This window comes from Lutra lutra, chromosome 5 (assembly GCF_902655055.1).
Source record: "Lutra lutra chromosome 5, mLutLut1.2, whole genome shotgun sequence".
Lineage (NCBI taxonomy): Eukaryota > Metazoa > Chordata > Mammalia > Carnivora > Mustelidae > Lutra > Lutra lutra.
The window spans coordinates 34,826,272-34,844,591 of record NC_062282.1 but is presented as its reverse complement, the minus strand read 5'-3'; the positions used below and the strand labels follow the sequence as shown (position 1 = coordinate 34,844,591).

Here is an 18,320-nt window from a genome sequence, read left to right as displayed (position 1 = left end):
GTTCTCTGTGCTGTTTCCTAGATGTGTGGAAGGGACCCCTTGCTTGGTGGCAGAGTCTGGAACTGCTGCTCTGCGGGACTAGGTCTTCAGGCTGCCATCTTTGCCTGGACCCATGTACTCTAAAGCTCCCATTTGCTAGTTTATTATAGCTCCCATCCTTTTTCTTTTTGCTTCTCTTTCTTTTTAAAAACTTTTTTTTATTTTTTAAAATTGAAGTATAACTGACCTTCAGTGTCATATTAGTCTTACCTGAGACTAATGTACAGAATGTTTTAAGAATTCTATACAACTCAGTGTTCATTGTCAGTGTGCTCTTAACCCCCTTCACCTTTTTCCCCACCTCCTTATCCATCACCCCTTTGGAAACCACCAGTTTGTTCTCTGTATTTTAGGAATCTGGTTTTTTGCTTATGTCTTATTGTATTTGTCTGTTTGATTTCTTAAATTCTATACGTGAGTGAAATCAGATGGCATTTGTCTTTCTCTGACTGATTTATTTCATTTAGCATCATACCCTCTGGATCCGTCCGTGTCATTGCAAATGGCAAGATTTTATCCTCCTTTACACCCAGCTGTTCTTAATGGTGAAACTGGAGCTTGTGTAAGTACCATGTCTTGACAGCTGGGGGACAATTCTGACCTTGCGCTCTTGACCTTACAAAGCAACTGCCCAATGCAAATATAAAGTAAGCTACCTACGTAACTTAAAATTTTCTGAGTAGTCATGAAAAAAATAAAAAGAAACAAGTGAAGTTAATTTTAGTAGTATTTTATTCTACTCAATATATCCAAATACATTTATACCCAATTACATTTCAGCATGTAATCAGTATGAAAATTAATGAAGTATTTCATATTTTTTGTACTAAGTCTTTGAAATCTGGTATGTATTTTGTGCTCATAGTGCATCTAAATTTGGACTGGCACATTTTATTTTATTTTTTTTTAAAGATTTTATTTATTTATTTGACAGAGAGATCACAAGTAGATGGAGAGGCAGGCAGAGAGAGAGAGAGAGAGAGGGAAGCAGGCTCCCTGCTGAGCAGAGAGCCCGATGCGGGACTCGATCCCAGGACCCTGAGATCATGACCTGAGCCGAAGGCAGAGGCTTAACCCACTGAGCCACCCAGGCGCCCTGGACTGGCACATTTTAAATGTACGGGGGCCACACGTGAACAAAGGCTACTGCACAAAACACAGCAATTATAGAGGAAGTATAGCAGGATTTTGGAGATTGTCCAGGCCGACTCCTTATTTACAGAAAAGTTAAGTACATACTCAGAGGTTATGCAACCAGTTAGTAAAAAAGGCAGAATAAGAATCCAATTATCCTCACCCTACCCTATGGTCATATTCTCAAAGCTGATTAGCAACAAAGTTGGACTAGAACTCACATCTCCTTATTCCTGCTCACACCTGCTCTGGACCTCTCTTTTCTACTAGGCAAGCCTAGAGGGAAGAAGAGTTTCTACCTGTCTTACTTTCCTCCTAAATAGACTAACAGCTCCACTGGAAATAATCTGGCTGTAAACCAAGACCAGAGTGAGGTTGAATTTTTCCATATCTTTCCACCAGATAATGTTTTTTTTTATGACTTGTCACCCTTGTCCCCGAAACCAGAAACTCTTAGTTTCACCAAGCTACTTAAAACATTTGGATTCCTTTAGGCCATGGTTCTCGATAGAGGTGTCTATCAGAATCACCTATGGAGCTTCCAAAGAACTTAAATGATGCCCCCCCTCCAATCCTGATTTATAGGTTTGGGGAGGAATTCAGTAGATCACTATTTTTTAATGGTTCCCATGTGATTCTGATGCACACCCCCAACTCACAATGGCCTCACCCACTGCCAGATCCCCGCTGACATTGCCGGACCCCCAGGAGTCTGACCAGGATGACCTCACCAGACCAGACAGGTCGGGTCTTAAGAACGAACCTGGTCTCAAGGAAAGAAACATGAGAAATAGGCATCCCAGCACCTCCGGGGGGCGGGGCTTCCTGGCTTCCTTTTCCTCCACATGTTCTGCTCCCAAGGCCACCTCCAGCCTCATTTCCTGATCATCTAGCCTCACCCGCAGCGCAGCCCTGGCTGGGGAGGCAGGCAGGAATGCAGCAGACAGGACTCGCTCTCATGGTCTTGGCCACCTGTGTGGCCCTTCCCAACTCAGAAGGTGAGTGGGGGTGCTGTCTCTCTAAGCCTCCAGGGGAAAGAGGGGGTACTGCTTCTCAAGATGGAGCTGGAAGGAGTGAGGGGCTGGCGGCAATGTGGGGCATGAAGTTCGATCTCCTCGGGCAGGAATTTGCAGTTACCTACAAGAGAGTGGTGTAGATTTAAGTTCTCGACCTTCAAGAAGGAAGAAACCTCATTTGAACAGGAATGGTAGTAATTTGCCACATGAAGGATGAGATTCTTCCGCACAGCCACTCTGAGCTGTGTTTCCTTTTCTGACAACAGTGTCTTAGAAAATCCCCAGGTAGAGGTTGGAGGAAAGCCCCTATTATTCATCTGTCTCCCCCCTCACCCTAGCCTGCTACACTGGATACAAGTGTGCATGTTCTGACAGGAAAGACAGACTTGACCTTTCTCAGTTAGGGGTTTGGTGAGCAACAAAGTCAGCCTGGTGGATGCTGAAAACCAAAACTTCAATCTGACATTGAAAAAGGGATACAGAAGAGGGGCGCCTGGGTGACTCAGTTGGTTAAGCCTCTGACTCTTGATTTCAGCTCAGGTCATGGTCTTTTGAGGTCTTGGGGTCATGGGATTGAGCCCTGCTTGAGGCTCTGTGCTCAGCGGGGAGTTTGCTTCTCTTCTCCCTCTGCAACCCCCCCCACCGGTTTCTCTCTCTCTCTCTCAAATAAATGTGTATTGGGGTGCCTTGGTGGCTCAGTTGGTTAAGCATCTGCCTTCGGCTCAGGTCATGATTCCAGGGTCCTGGGATTGAGACCCACGTTGGGCTCCCTGCTCAGCAAGGAGCCTGCTGCTCCATCTCCTTCCTGCTTCTGCTCTCTCTTGCTATCTCTCTCTCTCTCTCCAATAAGTAAATAAAATCTTTAAAAAAAAAAGTGTTCTTTAACAACAACAAAAAAGGATAAAGGATAAAGAAGGTTGAACCATACAAATTATATTAAAGGGAACTTAAATTGTGAATTGCTAACTTACATATGGAGATTATAACTGCATTTGGACCAGAAGCAATGTTTTCTACTGTACGTAGGAAAACCTAAACATAAGTACTTATTATTTCACTGATTTGACTCTTATCCCCTTTATTCTGAATAGATTCTCTAAATCCAGAACAGAGGTGAAATGTAAGTTTTGTTTGGTCTGCTTTGGAAAACATTAAACCAACATTCAAAAACAGAGATTTCAAAAAATAAAAAATAAAAACAGAGATTTCATATACACATTCTCACACAGACACACAAATTGGATTTTAAAACTTCTCTTGAAAAATCACAGCTGGCAACAGTGGTTCCAAGTCCCGTGACAAGAACTGGCTGGAGCAGACCAGTCTCTGTCCTTCTCTGAAGTTGGCTCTCATCCTCTTAACTGCCTGGTTCCTATAGGCCTTTGTTCAGAGGCCCCAGTACAGGACCCCTGTGTACTGGGTTATATGACTGAGTACAGAAAAAAATCTGTGTGATCTCTTCTTCATTTATTATTTTTTTAAGATTTTATTTATTTATTTGACAGAGAGAGAGAGAGATCACAAGCAGGCGGGGGAGGGGGGGGAAGCAGGCTCCCTGCTGAGCAGAGAGCAGGATGCGGGGCTTGATCCCAGGACCCTGAGATCATGACTTGAGCAGAAGGCAGAGACTTAACCCACTGAGCCACCCAGGCACCCCTTTTCTTCATTTCTATGAATCTGTCTTATCAAGACAAAGACACAGTGTGTCATTTTATATGTTTCTGTAAAATTCTTTCAGAAAAATGCACCATGGAAATTTTAGGATTCACTTTCACTGTCTCTCAAAGGCTTACCTGCTAAGGTCTTATTCCTAGTTGGCAATGCAAAATTTTTTTTTTTCTTCCCACATAAAACTTTGAAGTAAAAGTGTACATTTCTTCCTTCATCTTCCTGTTTCCAACAGTCCCCTCAGCAAGCCACGGGAGAGGAGGACAGGCAGAGGGGCAGGGGTAGTAAGGGACCCCCCTGTTGGACCCAGGGCCAAGCTTCATGTGGGATGGAGTCCTGACAGAGAGGGTGGGACCACAAAACACGGAGATGTTTGAAAAAGGCAGAGTTGATGAGGGTAAGAAAGAAAGAGAACGGAGGAGACCCCAGAGGAGACCCTGGTGACCTTCTGGATTATTCCCAGGACTTTTTTCCAAAGGTAGTTTGGGCCACAGGAAAAATCACATTGTCTGCGAAGCACCAACCCTCTGCCTAAAAATGAGCCATCCCTGAGAGCAGTTGTGGAACCGAGAGTGGCAATCAATGAAGGGCTTTCCATAAAAGACATCCACTGAGTACCTCCATGTCCCACGTGTCCTGGGGGAGGGTCCAAGGGATTCCGGCCTGGGAGCGGGAAGGCAAGAGAGGAAGGGGAGGTGGGGACGGGGGAGAACTGAGCAGGGCAGGGAAGGGGGAGCAGACAGCTTTGGCAACTGTCACAGGCCGGGGCTGGGGATCAGGAAGTGGCCTGTGCCAGTCTGAGACTTGGAGAAATACATTTTGTTCTTACAGGGCATCAACCGTTCCATTATCTTAGTGTTGCCTGTAAATGACCATTTCAATGTTATGGCTCAGTAATTGGCATTCCCAGAGTGTTATGCATAAATCAGGAAGCAGTTGACTTGCCTGAAATTGAAAGGCTTGGATTCCATCCAAAGGTAGGAGGGCAAGCCCTCTAGCTGCTGACGTGGCTGCTGGCAACCAGAACTCAATACTGAGTCCATAAAAATGTCTATCATCCACCCTCAGTGGCCCTGAGCCAGATTATTTGAAGCTGCAATCTAGGGCTTTGTGGGCCTGGCATTTTGACTGTACATTGAGACTAAGGCTCCGCCTGTGTCCAGCAGACTCAAGGTGGCAGATTTTTCTTCAGAACCCAAATTGACCTCTTCTTTCTGACAGCCTGTTTTCTCAGAGTAGAATGGCTCTTCCTTATGCAGATACTTGCTAGGGACTTGCTGCTGGCATCCTTTTTTTTTAGATTTAATTTATTTATTTAAGAGAGAGAGAGAGAGAATGAGCAGTGGGGAGGAGCAGAGGGAGAGGGAGAAGCAGACTCCCCGTTGAGCAGGGAGTCCCAACTAGGGCTCTATCCCAGGACTCAGTGATCATGACCTCAGCCAAAGCCAAGAATCAGCCACTCAACTGATTGAGTGTAAGGGACCCCCCTGTTGGACCCAGCTCAACCCCCCCTGTTGAGCTACCCAGGCACCCCGCCCCCCAAAAAAACCCCAGGGTGTTTTAAAATGTTCTTTTTATGTCATAATGAATGACATAACAGCAATCTTCTCAAATCAGAGTCGTATACAGGCCCCTTTAAAGGAAAACATTCTTTTTTACTCTCAGTGATGACCTTTAAATTATTTTACCATGTTACTTGATATATAAACATGAAACCAGTTATAAACCCCCAAATAAATTTAAAATTTAAATAAAAACACAACTACAAAGCCAAGAATATTTCGATATAATAATAATAATTTAAATTAATAGTTAATGTTTGGTCAAAACTAATATCATCATTCCAAACATGAATATAACACGGATTCTTAAGATGCAGATTTTGAGTTGTATGTGCATATATTACCACGTTCAGAATGAGAAGTGTTTTTTTCCCTACCACACACCCAGAGGCCCCCTCCTATGAAACCCAGTTTGAGAAATACTGGCCAGACTGGAAGAGTCACTTTGGAATCCAAAAGGCCAGGTCAAAATTCCAAATATATGAACTTGAGAAATTGCTTAATTGCTCTGAGCCCGTTTTCTTAGTAGTAAAACAGGAACAATAATGTCTCTCTTACCTAGTTATTCTCATCATTAAATGAGATAACATAAGGAAAGTGTTTGGCATAGAGGAGGTGCTGAATAAAAGTCAGTTTTCAGGGTGCTCAGTTAGTTGAGCCTCTGCCTTTGGCTCAGGTCATGATCCTGGGGTCCTGGGATCCTGGGATTGAGCCCAACATGTGCCTCCCTGCTCTGGGGGGAGCTTGCTTCTCCCTCTGCAGCTCCCCCTGCTGTGCATGCTCTCTGTCAAATAAATGAATAAATGAAATCTCTTTAAAAAGAAAAAAAAAGTAATAGTCAGTTTCCTTCCCTTTCCTCTCACCAGATTCTATCACCAAATTTTTAAATTAAAATTATGACAAGTCACACAAATCAAAGAATTTAATTCCTAAAATTATAAAACTAACACGTACTCAGTATAAATTTTTAAAATAGAAAATATAGCATCAAAAATATGAAAGTATCCTTCCCCATTCCTTTCATCCCTCTCCTCTATCCAGAGGTAATAACCCCTCTGGGTTTTGTGTATCCTTCCAGAACTCTCTCTGTGCATTTACAAATATGCATACAGATTTTTAGAAACATAAAAAGAACTATTTACACAGTACCTACTATTTTCTTCATTTAATTTTTAAAAAGATTTTTATTTATTCATTTGAGAGGGAGAGAGAGAGAGTACAAGCAGGGAGAGCAGCAGAGAGGGAGAAGCAGAACCCCCCACCCCCACCCCAACAAGAAGCCCAATGCCAGGATCTATCCCAGGGATAGATCCTGGGATCTATCCCTGGAATATGGGAACATGACCTGAGCAGAAGGAAGATGCTTAAATAACTGAGCCACCCAGGCACCCCTTCATTTAATTAACCATAGATAAGAGTATAACTATTTAACACATAGCCATTTCTTAAAAATTTGGATCACTCATCTTAAAAACAACATACAAAATTCTGGGAATAGTTTGAAATATTGAGGTTCCATTTATTTATTCATTATCAGCGAGAGTCTTATTAAGAGACAGAAACCTGACAAAAATTTGAACAAGGAAAAATTAATGTACCAAAAGATTAACTATACCAAGAGATGGGCTAGAAGGAAGCACACAGAGCTCTAAAGCGTATGGGGATGGATAGGGCTGATATTGGGAGGCTGAAGTGGAGTTTTGGAGGGAAGAGATCCTCCCCCTGCCCCGCCCAGCTGAGACCCTGTTGGAGAGGGCACAGCCACAGCTCACGGAATGGCCAAGAAATCCCTTGGTCTGCCCTCCAGACTGCACCGGGCAAGTTCTTCGCAAGGAAATGTCCCGCTGGAGACACTGTGCCACCAAACCGCCTGAGCGGGTGCGGCCAGCGGTCGTGCGCTACCAGCCCCTCCCTCCCCAGAAGCGGCAGCCCACCGGGGTGGGGCCGGCGTGAGCCCACCCAGGAGGAGCACCTGCCGCCTGGAAGGAGAACCCCTGCTTGCAGCAATGCCGTTCCGGGGTCCTCCATGACGGAGTTTAATGGCAGGCCAGCTGGTGAAGGAAAAACATTTAAAGGGCTCATGTTAATTCCACAGAACTGGCAATTAAGGACGAACTTGAAGCTGAGGGGAAATGGACAATGGGCACATTTCACAAACGCTTAATATTGACACTGGATACCCACTATGGAGCAGGCAATGCAGTTTTGTTTCTAGTTATTATTATTATTATTATTATTATTATTATTTTAAAGATTTTATTTGCTTATTTGACAGAGAGAGAGAGAGCGAGAGCGTGCACAAGCAGGGGGAGCAACAGACAGAGGGAAAGGGAGAAGCAGGCTCCCTGATGAGCAAGGAGCCCAGTGCAGGTTAGATCCTAGGACCTTGAGATCATGACCTGAGCTGAAGGCAGACGCTTCACTGACTGAGCCACCCAGGTGCCCATTGTTTCTAATTATTGAGTGTTTAACATTTGTCACTTTGTTCTAAACACTTAAGTATATAAACCCATGCAACCCTCATAACACTCCTGTGAGGTCGGTGCTATCACCACCCCCATAGGACAGATGGAGAAACTGACACAGAGAGAACGAAGTAACTCATCCAACATGAGCTAGTAAGTGGTAAAGCCAGGGATTGAATCTGGTTGTTTGTCTCCATACACTTAACTACTGTGCAGTAATGACTCTTAGCATGTCGCTTTGGCTCAAAATTATCCCCATCCCCTTCAGGATTATCCCCCAACCACTCCAAGTGTCCATGCTGTGAGAAGTACTAATGACCAAATGGCTTCATATTTAAGTAAAGGAAAAAGCCTCCTTCTCTCTCCACTACCCAAACATTATCCCATCATTCCAAAAAGGATCTGGGAGGATATTATTCAGGCATAGCAATTTCATGCATCAATGCTTGGTAAGTCTTTCCTGTTTCCTTGGTGTTAGCAGTGGGCACCTTCCTTTGTAGGCATCTGCAGTGTGATGTAGCTCCGTAAGGGGTGAAGTCCACTAGAATAGGGAAATGTATCCTTAACCAAACACATTCAAGACATTGTTTATTTACATATTGGCCTTCTTAAATGGCACTCACAAATTTGAGATACTGACAGCTGGCAAGTGAATCTTTCTTATTGTTTTGTTCTTTACCCTGGGAATCCTTTCTCTAATAGTAGCATAAAACTTTGCTTTGTTTCTATTTTACTGTGTTCTTTATACCAGTGTTTTGCAAACTGCATTTCTAATAAGCCCTCGAGTAATGCCATTGCTACAGCTCTGGGAACCACACTTTGAGAGGCCAGAGACTATACAATACATCTAAGTAAGAGAGGAGGCTGGTTCCTCATTCTATAATAACAGGATCATTTCCTTGAAACCCAGAATCTAATTTTTTTTTATTTTTTTTAAAGATTTTATTTATTTATTTGACAGAGAGAGATCACAAGCAGGCAGAGAGGCAGGTAGAGAGAGAGGAGGAAGCAGGCTCCCTGCCGAGCAGAGAGCCCGATGCGGGGCACGATCCCAGGACCCTGAGATCATGACTTGAGCAGAAGGCAGCAGTTTAACCCACTGAGCCACCCAGGCGCCCCCAGAATCTAATTTTTATATTACAAATTTGATGTGTAGTATTTTAGCGTTCATCTTAACAGATATTGAGCAGGAAATTTTTAAAGCCTTCTTACAAAATTGGATCACAGGCAGAACCAAATCATGGACAGACATATTTGGGAAATGACCCACCCAACTCTCTGACAATACTGGAAATATTACAATGACAAAACCCAAATCCAACAGACTCAATAACACTTTAATTAATGAGATAAACAGTCATACTTTTTAAATTAACATATAATGTATTGTTTGCTTTAGGGGTACAGGTCTACGAATCATCAGTCTTACACAATTCACAGCATTCACCATAGCACATACCCTCCCCAGTTTCCATCCCCCAGACAACCTATCCCTCTCCGCCCAACCCCCAGCAACCCTCAGTTTGTTTCCCGAGATTAAGAGTCTCTTATGGTTTGTCTCCCTCCCCTGTCTCATTTTGTTTCATGTTTTCCCTTGCTTCCCCCACGACCCCCTCACCGTGCCTCTTAAATTCCTTCTATCAGAGAGATCATATAATAATGGTCTTTCTCAAACAGTAATACTTTTTTAAATAAATTTTATTTTTTATAAACATATAATATATTTTTATCCCCAGGGGTACAGGTCTGTGAATCGCCAGGTTTACACACTTCACAGCACTCACCATAGCACATACCCTCCCCAATGTCCATAATCCCACCCCCCCCAACCACCCTCCCCCCATCAACCCTCAGTTTGTTTTGTGAGATTAAGAGTCACTTATGGTTTGTCTCCCTCCCAATCCCATCTTGTTTCATTTACTCTTCTCCTACCCCCTTAACCCCCCATGTTGCATCTCCTCTCCCTCATATCAGGGAGATCATATGATAGTTGTCTTTCTCTGATTGACTTATTTCGCTAAGCATGATACCCTCTAGTTCCATCCACGTCATCGCAAATGGCAAGATTTCATTTCTTTTGATGGCTGCATAGTATTCCATTGTGTATATATACCACATCTTCTTTATCCATTCGTCTGTAGATGGACATCTAGGTTCTTTCCATAGTTTGGCTATTGTAGACATTGCTGCTATAAACATTCGGGTGCATGTGCCCCTTCGGATCACTACGTTCGTCAAAGAGTAATACTTTAATGAGATACTAATATCTTTAAATTATCAAATATAATGGACAAATGATTTATCATATTTAGTTGACCCCTAATCCTTAAGAGACAGTGGAGGGATAATGTTTCTGAAAAGCATGTGTAATTTAAGGACATTTGGGACCTAAGACCTTGATCAAATACAGATAATCTTATCTCCTTTAAAAAAAAGGAAAATTATTTTAATAGTATTAAAAGGCTTAAAACAAGATACAATGAAATTAAGACAGAAGAGCTTAGTTCCACTTAGGAGACATTTATTTAGCATGAATACCAGGTACTGTGCTAGGTGGTGTGGTACAAATATATACTGTGGGTGCTCACAGTCTAAAGACACAGTCATAAACTCTTAATTTTATATATGGCAATGACAGGAAAGCACAGGATGTTGTGGGACCACAGATTCACATAAGAAAACAGCAAGACTAGGAAAAAGGAGATAATTAATGACATCTTGAACTTGGTCATTGGTTAACAGGGATGGAAAGGGGGGAGACAAATCTGAGAAATGTTAGAGTAAAACGTACAGGAGTTTGTGACTGGCTGTGGGGAGTACAGAAGGAGGATGGAATGACACATGGGTTTCTGGGTAGCTGTAAATGACCATTAAATTAGATGAGAAAAGGAAAGGAACAGATTTTCAGTGGTAAGAAATAATGCCTTCAGTTAAGTTTGGGGAGCCTGTGGAATATTTCAAGTGTATGTTCAACAGCAGTTGAATATATGTCAGGATTATTGGGGTAGAGGCTAGAGTAGACAAAGATATTTTCAAGTTACTGACACAGGTAGTAATTCAAAGTATGAGAAGATGTGAGTGGAAAGAAGAGTGGAGTGTCAAGGTGGAACTTTGAGGACTGCTAACTATTGAGGAGAGGGCAAAGGAGGAGGAGTTCAAGAGCAGAGAATGTAATTTCTCAGTATTAGGAATATTAGGAGAGATTAGTATCTTGTCAACCAGGGATATGGAAAATTCCCAGGAAGGAATGGGTTCCAATGTTACATGCAGCCAGGAGGACCGGAAAGATAATGTTAGACAAACATCTGCTATTGGAAGCATCCTGAGGGCAGGTACTTTGACTAATTTTTGTGTATTTAGTGCCTAGAACAATGAGAGACACAAGGTAGGCACTCCACAAATGCTTATGGAATTTTATTGACCTTGCAATCACTTTCATTAGTAAAATGATAAATTTACTCAAATGATTCAAACTCAAAAACGTTTGTGAGATGGTGTTGCTATTTTTCCAAGGGAGTTCTTCGACATAATCTAGGCTAAATTTTCAGTAAAAAATAAAACAAAATAAAGGAAATGTAGAAAACTTATCAGTCCAATGAAGGAAACGGGGAAAATGATAAAAAGAAAACAAAATAAGGTGTATAAGTAAATTTAACCACAAGGTTAGTGTCACAACATTAATATCAGAAAAGCATAATTTAGGCAAAAACTTGCAACAGGACTAAAGGAATGTTACAGGAGGATAAAGAGTATCAGTTCACCAAGAAGGTACCTATAAGACTGTCATGCAAGTGCAGGGTCCAATTTCGTTTTTATTTAAAATTGTAGTAAGGTTGATCCCTGAACATCCCAAGGTTAGGGGCCCCCATGTCACCACACCCTAGTGGAAAATCCCCACCTGACTCCCCAAAACTTTACTAGGAGTCTATCATTGAATGAAAGCTTTACCAATAACATACACAGCTGATACATATTTTGTATGTTACGTGTATTATATACTATGTTCTTAAAGTAAGATAAAGAAAATATTAAAATCATGAGGAAAATACATCTAGGGCACTGTATTTATCAAAAAGAAATCCCTCACAAGTGGACCCACACAGTCTAAACCCATGTTGTTCAAGGGTCCACTGTATTTTATTCATCAAAGATTTTTTTTTAAAGAGTCTTTTTTTTTTTAAGATTTTATTTATTTATTTGGCAGACAGAGATCACAAGTAGGCAGAGAGGCAAGCAGAGAAAGAGGAGGAAGCAGGCTCCCTGCTGAGCAGAGAGCCCGACTCGGGGCTTGATCCGAGGACTCTGGGATCCTGACCTGAGCGGAAGGCAGAGGCTTTAACCCACTGAGCCACCCAGGCGCCCCGCATCAAAGACTTTTTCTGTATAAACTTTTATTTTTAAAAAAATTGTCTAAAAATATTATTTAATCTCAATTACTGAGTTTTGGGGGCACTCATATTTTGCGCCTGCTGCACCTGGGTGGCTCCGTTGGTTGTCTGCCTTCGGTTCAGGTCAGGATCCTGAGGTCCTGGGATCCCGCCAATGGTCTCCCTGCTCAATGGGGAGTCGGCTTCTCCCTCTTCCCTCTGCCCCTCCGCCCAGCTCATCCTCTCTCTCAGGTGCTGTCTCTCTCTTAAATAAATCTTAAAAAAAAAAAATTGCCCCTGAGGCTAGTGCCTCACTCCGATCCCGGCTGTGGACAGAAGGGTACTTGTGTGCCTCAGAAAATATAACCCCAAGTGATATATTGCAAAATCGTAACCAAAAAATCTGACATAATCTCGACAATAGTGTTAGATTTTTAATATACTCGAATCAGACACTGATCAATCAAAAAAACTAAATTCTCCCCGCAGCTCTATGACGGGCAGGCGGCGGGAGGCCAGGCCGTGTTCGGCCCTCCGCGCTGTCCCTAGGACGTCCGGGCAGAGACTGGACTCGGAAGAGGCCTGGGGAAGTCCCACGCCACCCAGAGCAGGTGCGTGCACTTCCTCCCGGCCTTCCCGGAAGTGGCAAGCGCCTGCGGGCGACCGGGGCCCCTCCCCTGGGCGTATTCCTCATTCCGCTTGGGCCGTTTCTAGGTCATCGTCCTCTCCGCGCGCCGCGCGCCACTCACGGGCTAACGGAAAAGCCGCGGGACTTCGCCAGGTGCGGCAGGCCCATTGCGCACGCGCATAGGTCGGAAGAGAGGCGGGACGTAGCCCTAGTGTATTAAGGGAAACGCCGTCCGCTTCTCGTTGCAGCCTTTCTGCCCTGGGCTCCGGCCTGGGCTCGGGTTCCAGCACCAAGTCTTCCGCTTCCTGCCTTTCCTACTCCACGGCCGCCATGACCGCAGACACGTGAGCACGACAGCAGTAAAGCGCCGCGACGTCGTGCTTTTGTCTTTTCCCCATCTTTGGTTTGGTTTAGTTTCGTGATTTTTTTTTGCAGGTTCTTGGGTAGAACGTTTATTTTTCGTGCGTGTGTTTTAAATAAATGAACTTAAGCTAAGTTTCTATCTCACCCCTTGTAATAAGTAGTACTTCCACTTTTCAAATTAAGTATTGGGTGATTTTTTTTCCCTTAACCTATGAATCGAATAGTTCTTAGTTTCAAAACAAATTACATTTGTAAGTTTATAAATAGTTTGTATATTATTTAGACCCAGACTTTAAGTGGTTACTTTGCACAGGAACCTTCTCTGCAAACACTGTTAAGAATTACAAAAAAAAAAAATAAATAAATAAAAGCAAGCCCTAACTGCAGATAATGCTATGCAACTTTGTGATGTAGGGGAGGAAAAAAACCCTTTCTTTCTTCCTTTCTAGGTTGTTGACTGTGGCCCCTAAACAAGACATTAAAAGGGGTAAAGCATACAAATCTATGTAAGTTTTAGGTGGCATGGGAGCCTTCATAAGGAAAATAAGATCCAATGGAGCAGGTTGAGTCAACAATTACAAAGTTAGACGGAGTGATAAATTGTGAAAAAGTAACAGACGATGGGACATGGCCTAGGGTCGTTAATCATGAAAGTGACCAGGGAGATAAAAGTTAGTTTAACAGGGTTGGTTTGTACAGATTTCCCTTGGCCTCAGCTTCTTCCCCCTGGAGTGAAGTGACACTATCTCACTACGCTGAGAGGGGTGGAGTGCCGCCCTCTGGTGATAAAAGTGTCTTTCTTCCTCCACGTGGGAGGAGGGCACCTTTTACTTGGGAGTTTTATCTCCTGCTTTTAGGAAACTTAGAATGCCCTTTTTGCATTGCTGTTTTTTTAAGTTAAGTTTTTAAACTTAAAATCAATATGCCAGAGTGGCATTTCTGGGGAGGTGGAGTTTTCTGAATGCCTTCAGTGAAAATAAATTAGAAATTGTAGATGAAATGGGCAGCTTCTTAGAAAACTAAGATACCAAGATTGATTGGAGAAGATACAGGAAACCCCCCAGAAAAGCACATAACTATTAAGGAAATTAAATCAGAGTTGAACATGTTTCTCTCAAATAGACACCAGGCCTAGATGATTTCAGAGGTTTTAGGAAGCAGTGGAGGAACAGAATCCTCACCTTATACTGACTCTTCAAATATAGAATAACAGAAAAGCTACCCAGTGCATTGTTGAGATAAATATAACCTTAATACCAAAACATTCAAGATTGACATCAGGGGATAAAAGTATGGGCTACTCTTGTTTATGAAAATAAATGCAGAATTTTAAATAAATAGCAGATCAAACTCAGAATCATATAAAATTTAGTACATTATAATCAACTTTGTTTTAGCCCAGGAGGGCAAGGAAGAAAATAGATTAATCCATCATAGTAATTTAAAATTTGTGTATTGAGTTTACCATGGGCTAAGCACTGTTCTAAGTATCTAGCAAAGTAATGAATTAAAGGAGGAAAGCCTTGGATTTCCTGGCTGGCTCAGTTCGTAGAGCATGTGACTCTTAATCTTGGAGTTGTGAGTTCAAGTCCCATATTGGGTGTAGAGATTACCTTACATTTTTAAAAAAAATTTTAAAAAGTAAAGGAGAAAATCCTTTCATCGCTATAAAGAAGTTGAGAAGGAAGAAATAAAAACATCTGTTTACCAGAAAAACCAAAGAATATCAGCTCTGAACTATTATACCTAAAAAAAGTTCAGCAAAGTTGCTGGATACAAGATCAATATAAAACAATCCATAGCATTTCTACACATCAAAAATAACTAATTAGAAAAAGTAATTTTTCAAAAGACCATTAACAATAGCACAAAACCTATAAGGTACCTAGGAATAGATCTAAGATAAGATATATGACAATATTATTTTCTTCATAAAAGTCTGAAGGACATCAAAGAAACCTTGAATAACTGGAGAGATAATTCCACACTTACGGATGGGGAAAATATTTTTCAGTTGTCCGGTCTTCCAAAATAATTAATAAATTCACAATTCTAACCAAAATTTCAAAGATTTTTGTAGAACTTAAAGAGCAGATTCTAATATTTATAAGAATAGTAAAGGGCCAAGAACAGTCAAGACAGTTTTGAAGAATAAGTTGGGTATGGACACTTAATTGTGTTGGGTATTAGGATTAAAAAGTCCTTTCAATTGAGACAGTGGTGAATAGAGCAATGAATCCAGAGAAAGTTTAGAAACAGCCCTATGCATATATGGGAACACGAAGACTTAAGAAGTGTCTACGGTATCCGTGAGACTGGGCAGTTCAACTGTGAAAAGGAAGCTCTCCGGCCAACAGAAGATCCCTCTACTGATATAGACAAGAGAACACAATATATTATTGAGTGAGCATTAGCAGATTTACAAGCCCTTTGAAAGTGAATCTGAAGTTAGGACAGAATCGCACATATTTTATACAGGAAACAAGAAGCAAGAATAACACCTCTTCAGAAAAACAGAGGTTTGCAACTTTGGCAGTCCCCGTACCTCCTGTGAGAGACCCTGAGCTAATTCCAGAGGCATGTTTTTACATATCTAGAGGTTCTTTGGTTGGCAGTGACCTTAGATATATAGCTGTAGTATAACAACTGGAGACTGGGTTTAATCCTTAGGGAAATTTGCCTCTGTTGCAAAGGTTAGGATAAGGACTCAGATTTTCACAGTGTCTCTAAGGAAACATTCCTAAGAGAGAAGGGAAGGGGAAAATGGTCTCTTTGTCCTTTATAAATGGAGAAATAATTTTTATTTGCCTTTATGGTTCTGAGATTTTGGTTATCCTTATGCAGACAGTTCCTTTTCTGGCTAACAACATAAACAGCATAAATTCTGGGTGTAAAAGACAAAGCTTTTTTTTTTTTTTTAATTTCAAAATACTAACTGAACACCAATTATGTCCTGGACACCAAGGATATGAAGATGGATAAAGCACCGTCCTTTCAATCAAGGAGTGTAGATTCGCGCAAAGGAAATAGATCTATAAACCAAAACAATGAAGACTCTATAAGGAGGTAAACACTCCATAAGGAAGTATAGGGCGCCTGGGGGAAGCCTGTTGAGATTTGATGATGGGATCTGATGCCAGGTCCCAGGTCCTCAACTGGCCACCCTAAGATATGTTTGCAGGGGGAAATTGTCCAGGAGGCAACTTTAATTAAGGAAGGATTCACCCTGGGTGGAACTTTAGCCTCAAGCCTCAGCATGGAACCTCAGGCCTGGTGAATTGGGCTCTGTGGCGAGAACGGACAAACTCCGTTGCTAAAAAGCAAAGCTTTTAAAACAAAATGTTATTTTTATGACTTCTGGCTAGACAAGGATTTGCTAAATATGATATAATAGCGAACTGTAAAGAAAAACTTTAAACATAGTTAAGAGATGAGCTACCAAGTGGAAAAGAACAGTTTCTAATAAAAAAAGATTGGAATCCAAGATATTTTATGAATTCCTTTAAATAAGTAGTTGGGGGAGGGAACAAACTGTAAAAAATAAACAAAAAAGCTGGTAGAATAGGATTTAGCAATTTAAAGAGTTAATTTAATAGCCATTCACTCATATAGAAATGGTAAGTTTAGGCCACGTTGCAATATCATTTCAATCCCCCCAGATCGGCAAAATTTTAAAGTGATATTATGAAGTGTTGTGGAGAATGTACAGAAATGGAACTTGAATCCACTGCCGGTGGGAGTGTAAATGGGTATCATCACTTCGAGAGCAATTTGCCCATATCACATACAGGAGAAGGTGCACATTTCCTCTCTCAAGCCTTCTGATTTTAGTGTATGTGCTGCCAAAATAAGTATATCCTACAACCTAGCGATTCCATGCATAGGTCTGTTCTTCTAGAGCAGTGGCTCTCCAAGTGTGGTCCAGAACTGGCAGAATCAGCATCACCTGGGGAGTTGTTAGATGTGTGCATTTTCAGGCTTCATCCCAGATGTGCTGAATCAGAAACCTAAAGTTGGGGAAGGATTGACGGCAATTGGGTTTGTTTTATTTTATTTTTTTAAAAGATTTTATTTATTTGACGGCACATGAGTGCACGCAGGGGAGAGCAGACTCCCCACTGAGAGGGACCCTGGGATCAAGACTTGAGCTGGAGGCAGATGTTTAACCGACCGAGCCACCCAGCTGCCCCATAGCAGTTGGGTTTAAAAAGTCCTCCAGATGATTCTCATGCACATTTAATTTCGAGAACCACTGCCTTAGATAATTTCTCATACAGTTCTGGAGGAGACATAGAAGACCAAGCAAAGCTTAGCTTAGTAGTTTTAAAAAAGTGGTCTCTGGCTTCCAATCCCAGCCCCACCATTTCTTGTCCTGCCCTTTAATCTGGAGAGAGTTATGTAATGTTTCTTCTTATTAATAACCCATCTGTGAGGTGGGGATAAATAGAGTACTTTCAGCATGGAGTTGCTGTGAATGAATGACTTCGCATATGGCAGTGGATGGTCCAGAGTAAGCATCCAACAAATGTAACCTCTTATTATCATTAGGGTATTAATTGCAGCCGTGCTTGTTAACAGTCACAGGAAAGTATTGAAAACATATTTCTTAAAGGTAAGACTGACAGCAAACGTGGAAAAGGATTAAAATTGGTAAAATTTGGATGGTGCATATATAGGTGTTGTATCCTTTATACTTTCCTAGGTGTTATTTTGCAAGCAAGGGAAAATAAATGAAGTGTTATTAGTTATCCCTCCACACTTAGATTTCTACAGAAAATTGTTTAAGTAAATGATGATGTTAGAAATATTTCCATAGATGTTACTGAGCTTGTGTTTTTGGCAGAAGGTGTAAGGTATTGTGGTCCCAGCACACTTTTTGTATCTTCCTCTTACAACTTGGACTCATAATATTCTATAATCCCCACAAAATGTGCATAAATTCTGTCTTTTCCCACTTTTGTGCCTTTATATCCATTCTCATCCACATTTATGGCCCTATTCAAAGTCTCCATCTTCCAAGTTCCCAGCTCAAATCCACCTCTTTGATGAAGATGTACGTGGATCCCTGCTATAATTTA

At 41.7% G+C, this 18,320-nt stretch overlaps 1 protein-coding gene across 5 annotated transcripts in view; it reads left to right on the top strand.

The window, feature by feature from the left end:
• Nucleotides 1–2,026: 2,026 nt before the first annotated feature.
• Nucleotides 2,027–18,320, top strand: part of CCL28 (C-C motif chemokine ligand 28) — a 29,182-nt gene continuing 12,888 nt past the window's right edge. For 3 of the 5 annotated variants that reach the window (XM_047730883.1, XM_047730882.1, XM_047730881.1), the window contains exon 1: nucleotides 13,044–13,223. Coding sequence is in view for 2 of the 5 variants with exons in the window: in XM_047730879.1 (XP_047586835.1) it covers nucleotides 12,745–12,862 (118 nt within the window). In the remaining 3 variants the exon portion in view is untranslated. Of the gene's footprint in view, nucleotides 2,172–4,688; nucleotides 4,722–12,740; nucleotides 12,863–13,043; nucleotides 13,224–18,320 lie in introns of those variants that run through there. The other 2 variants (XM_047730880.1, XM_047730879.1) reach the window with 2 other exon arrangements.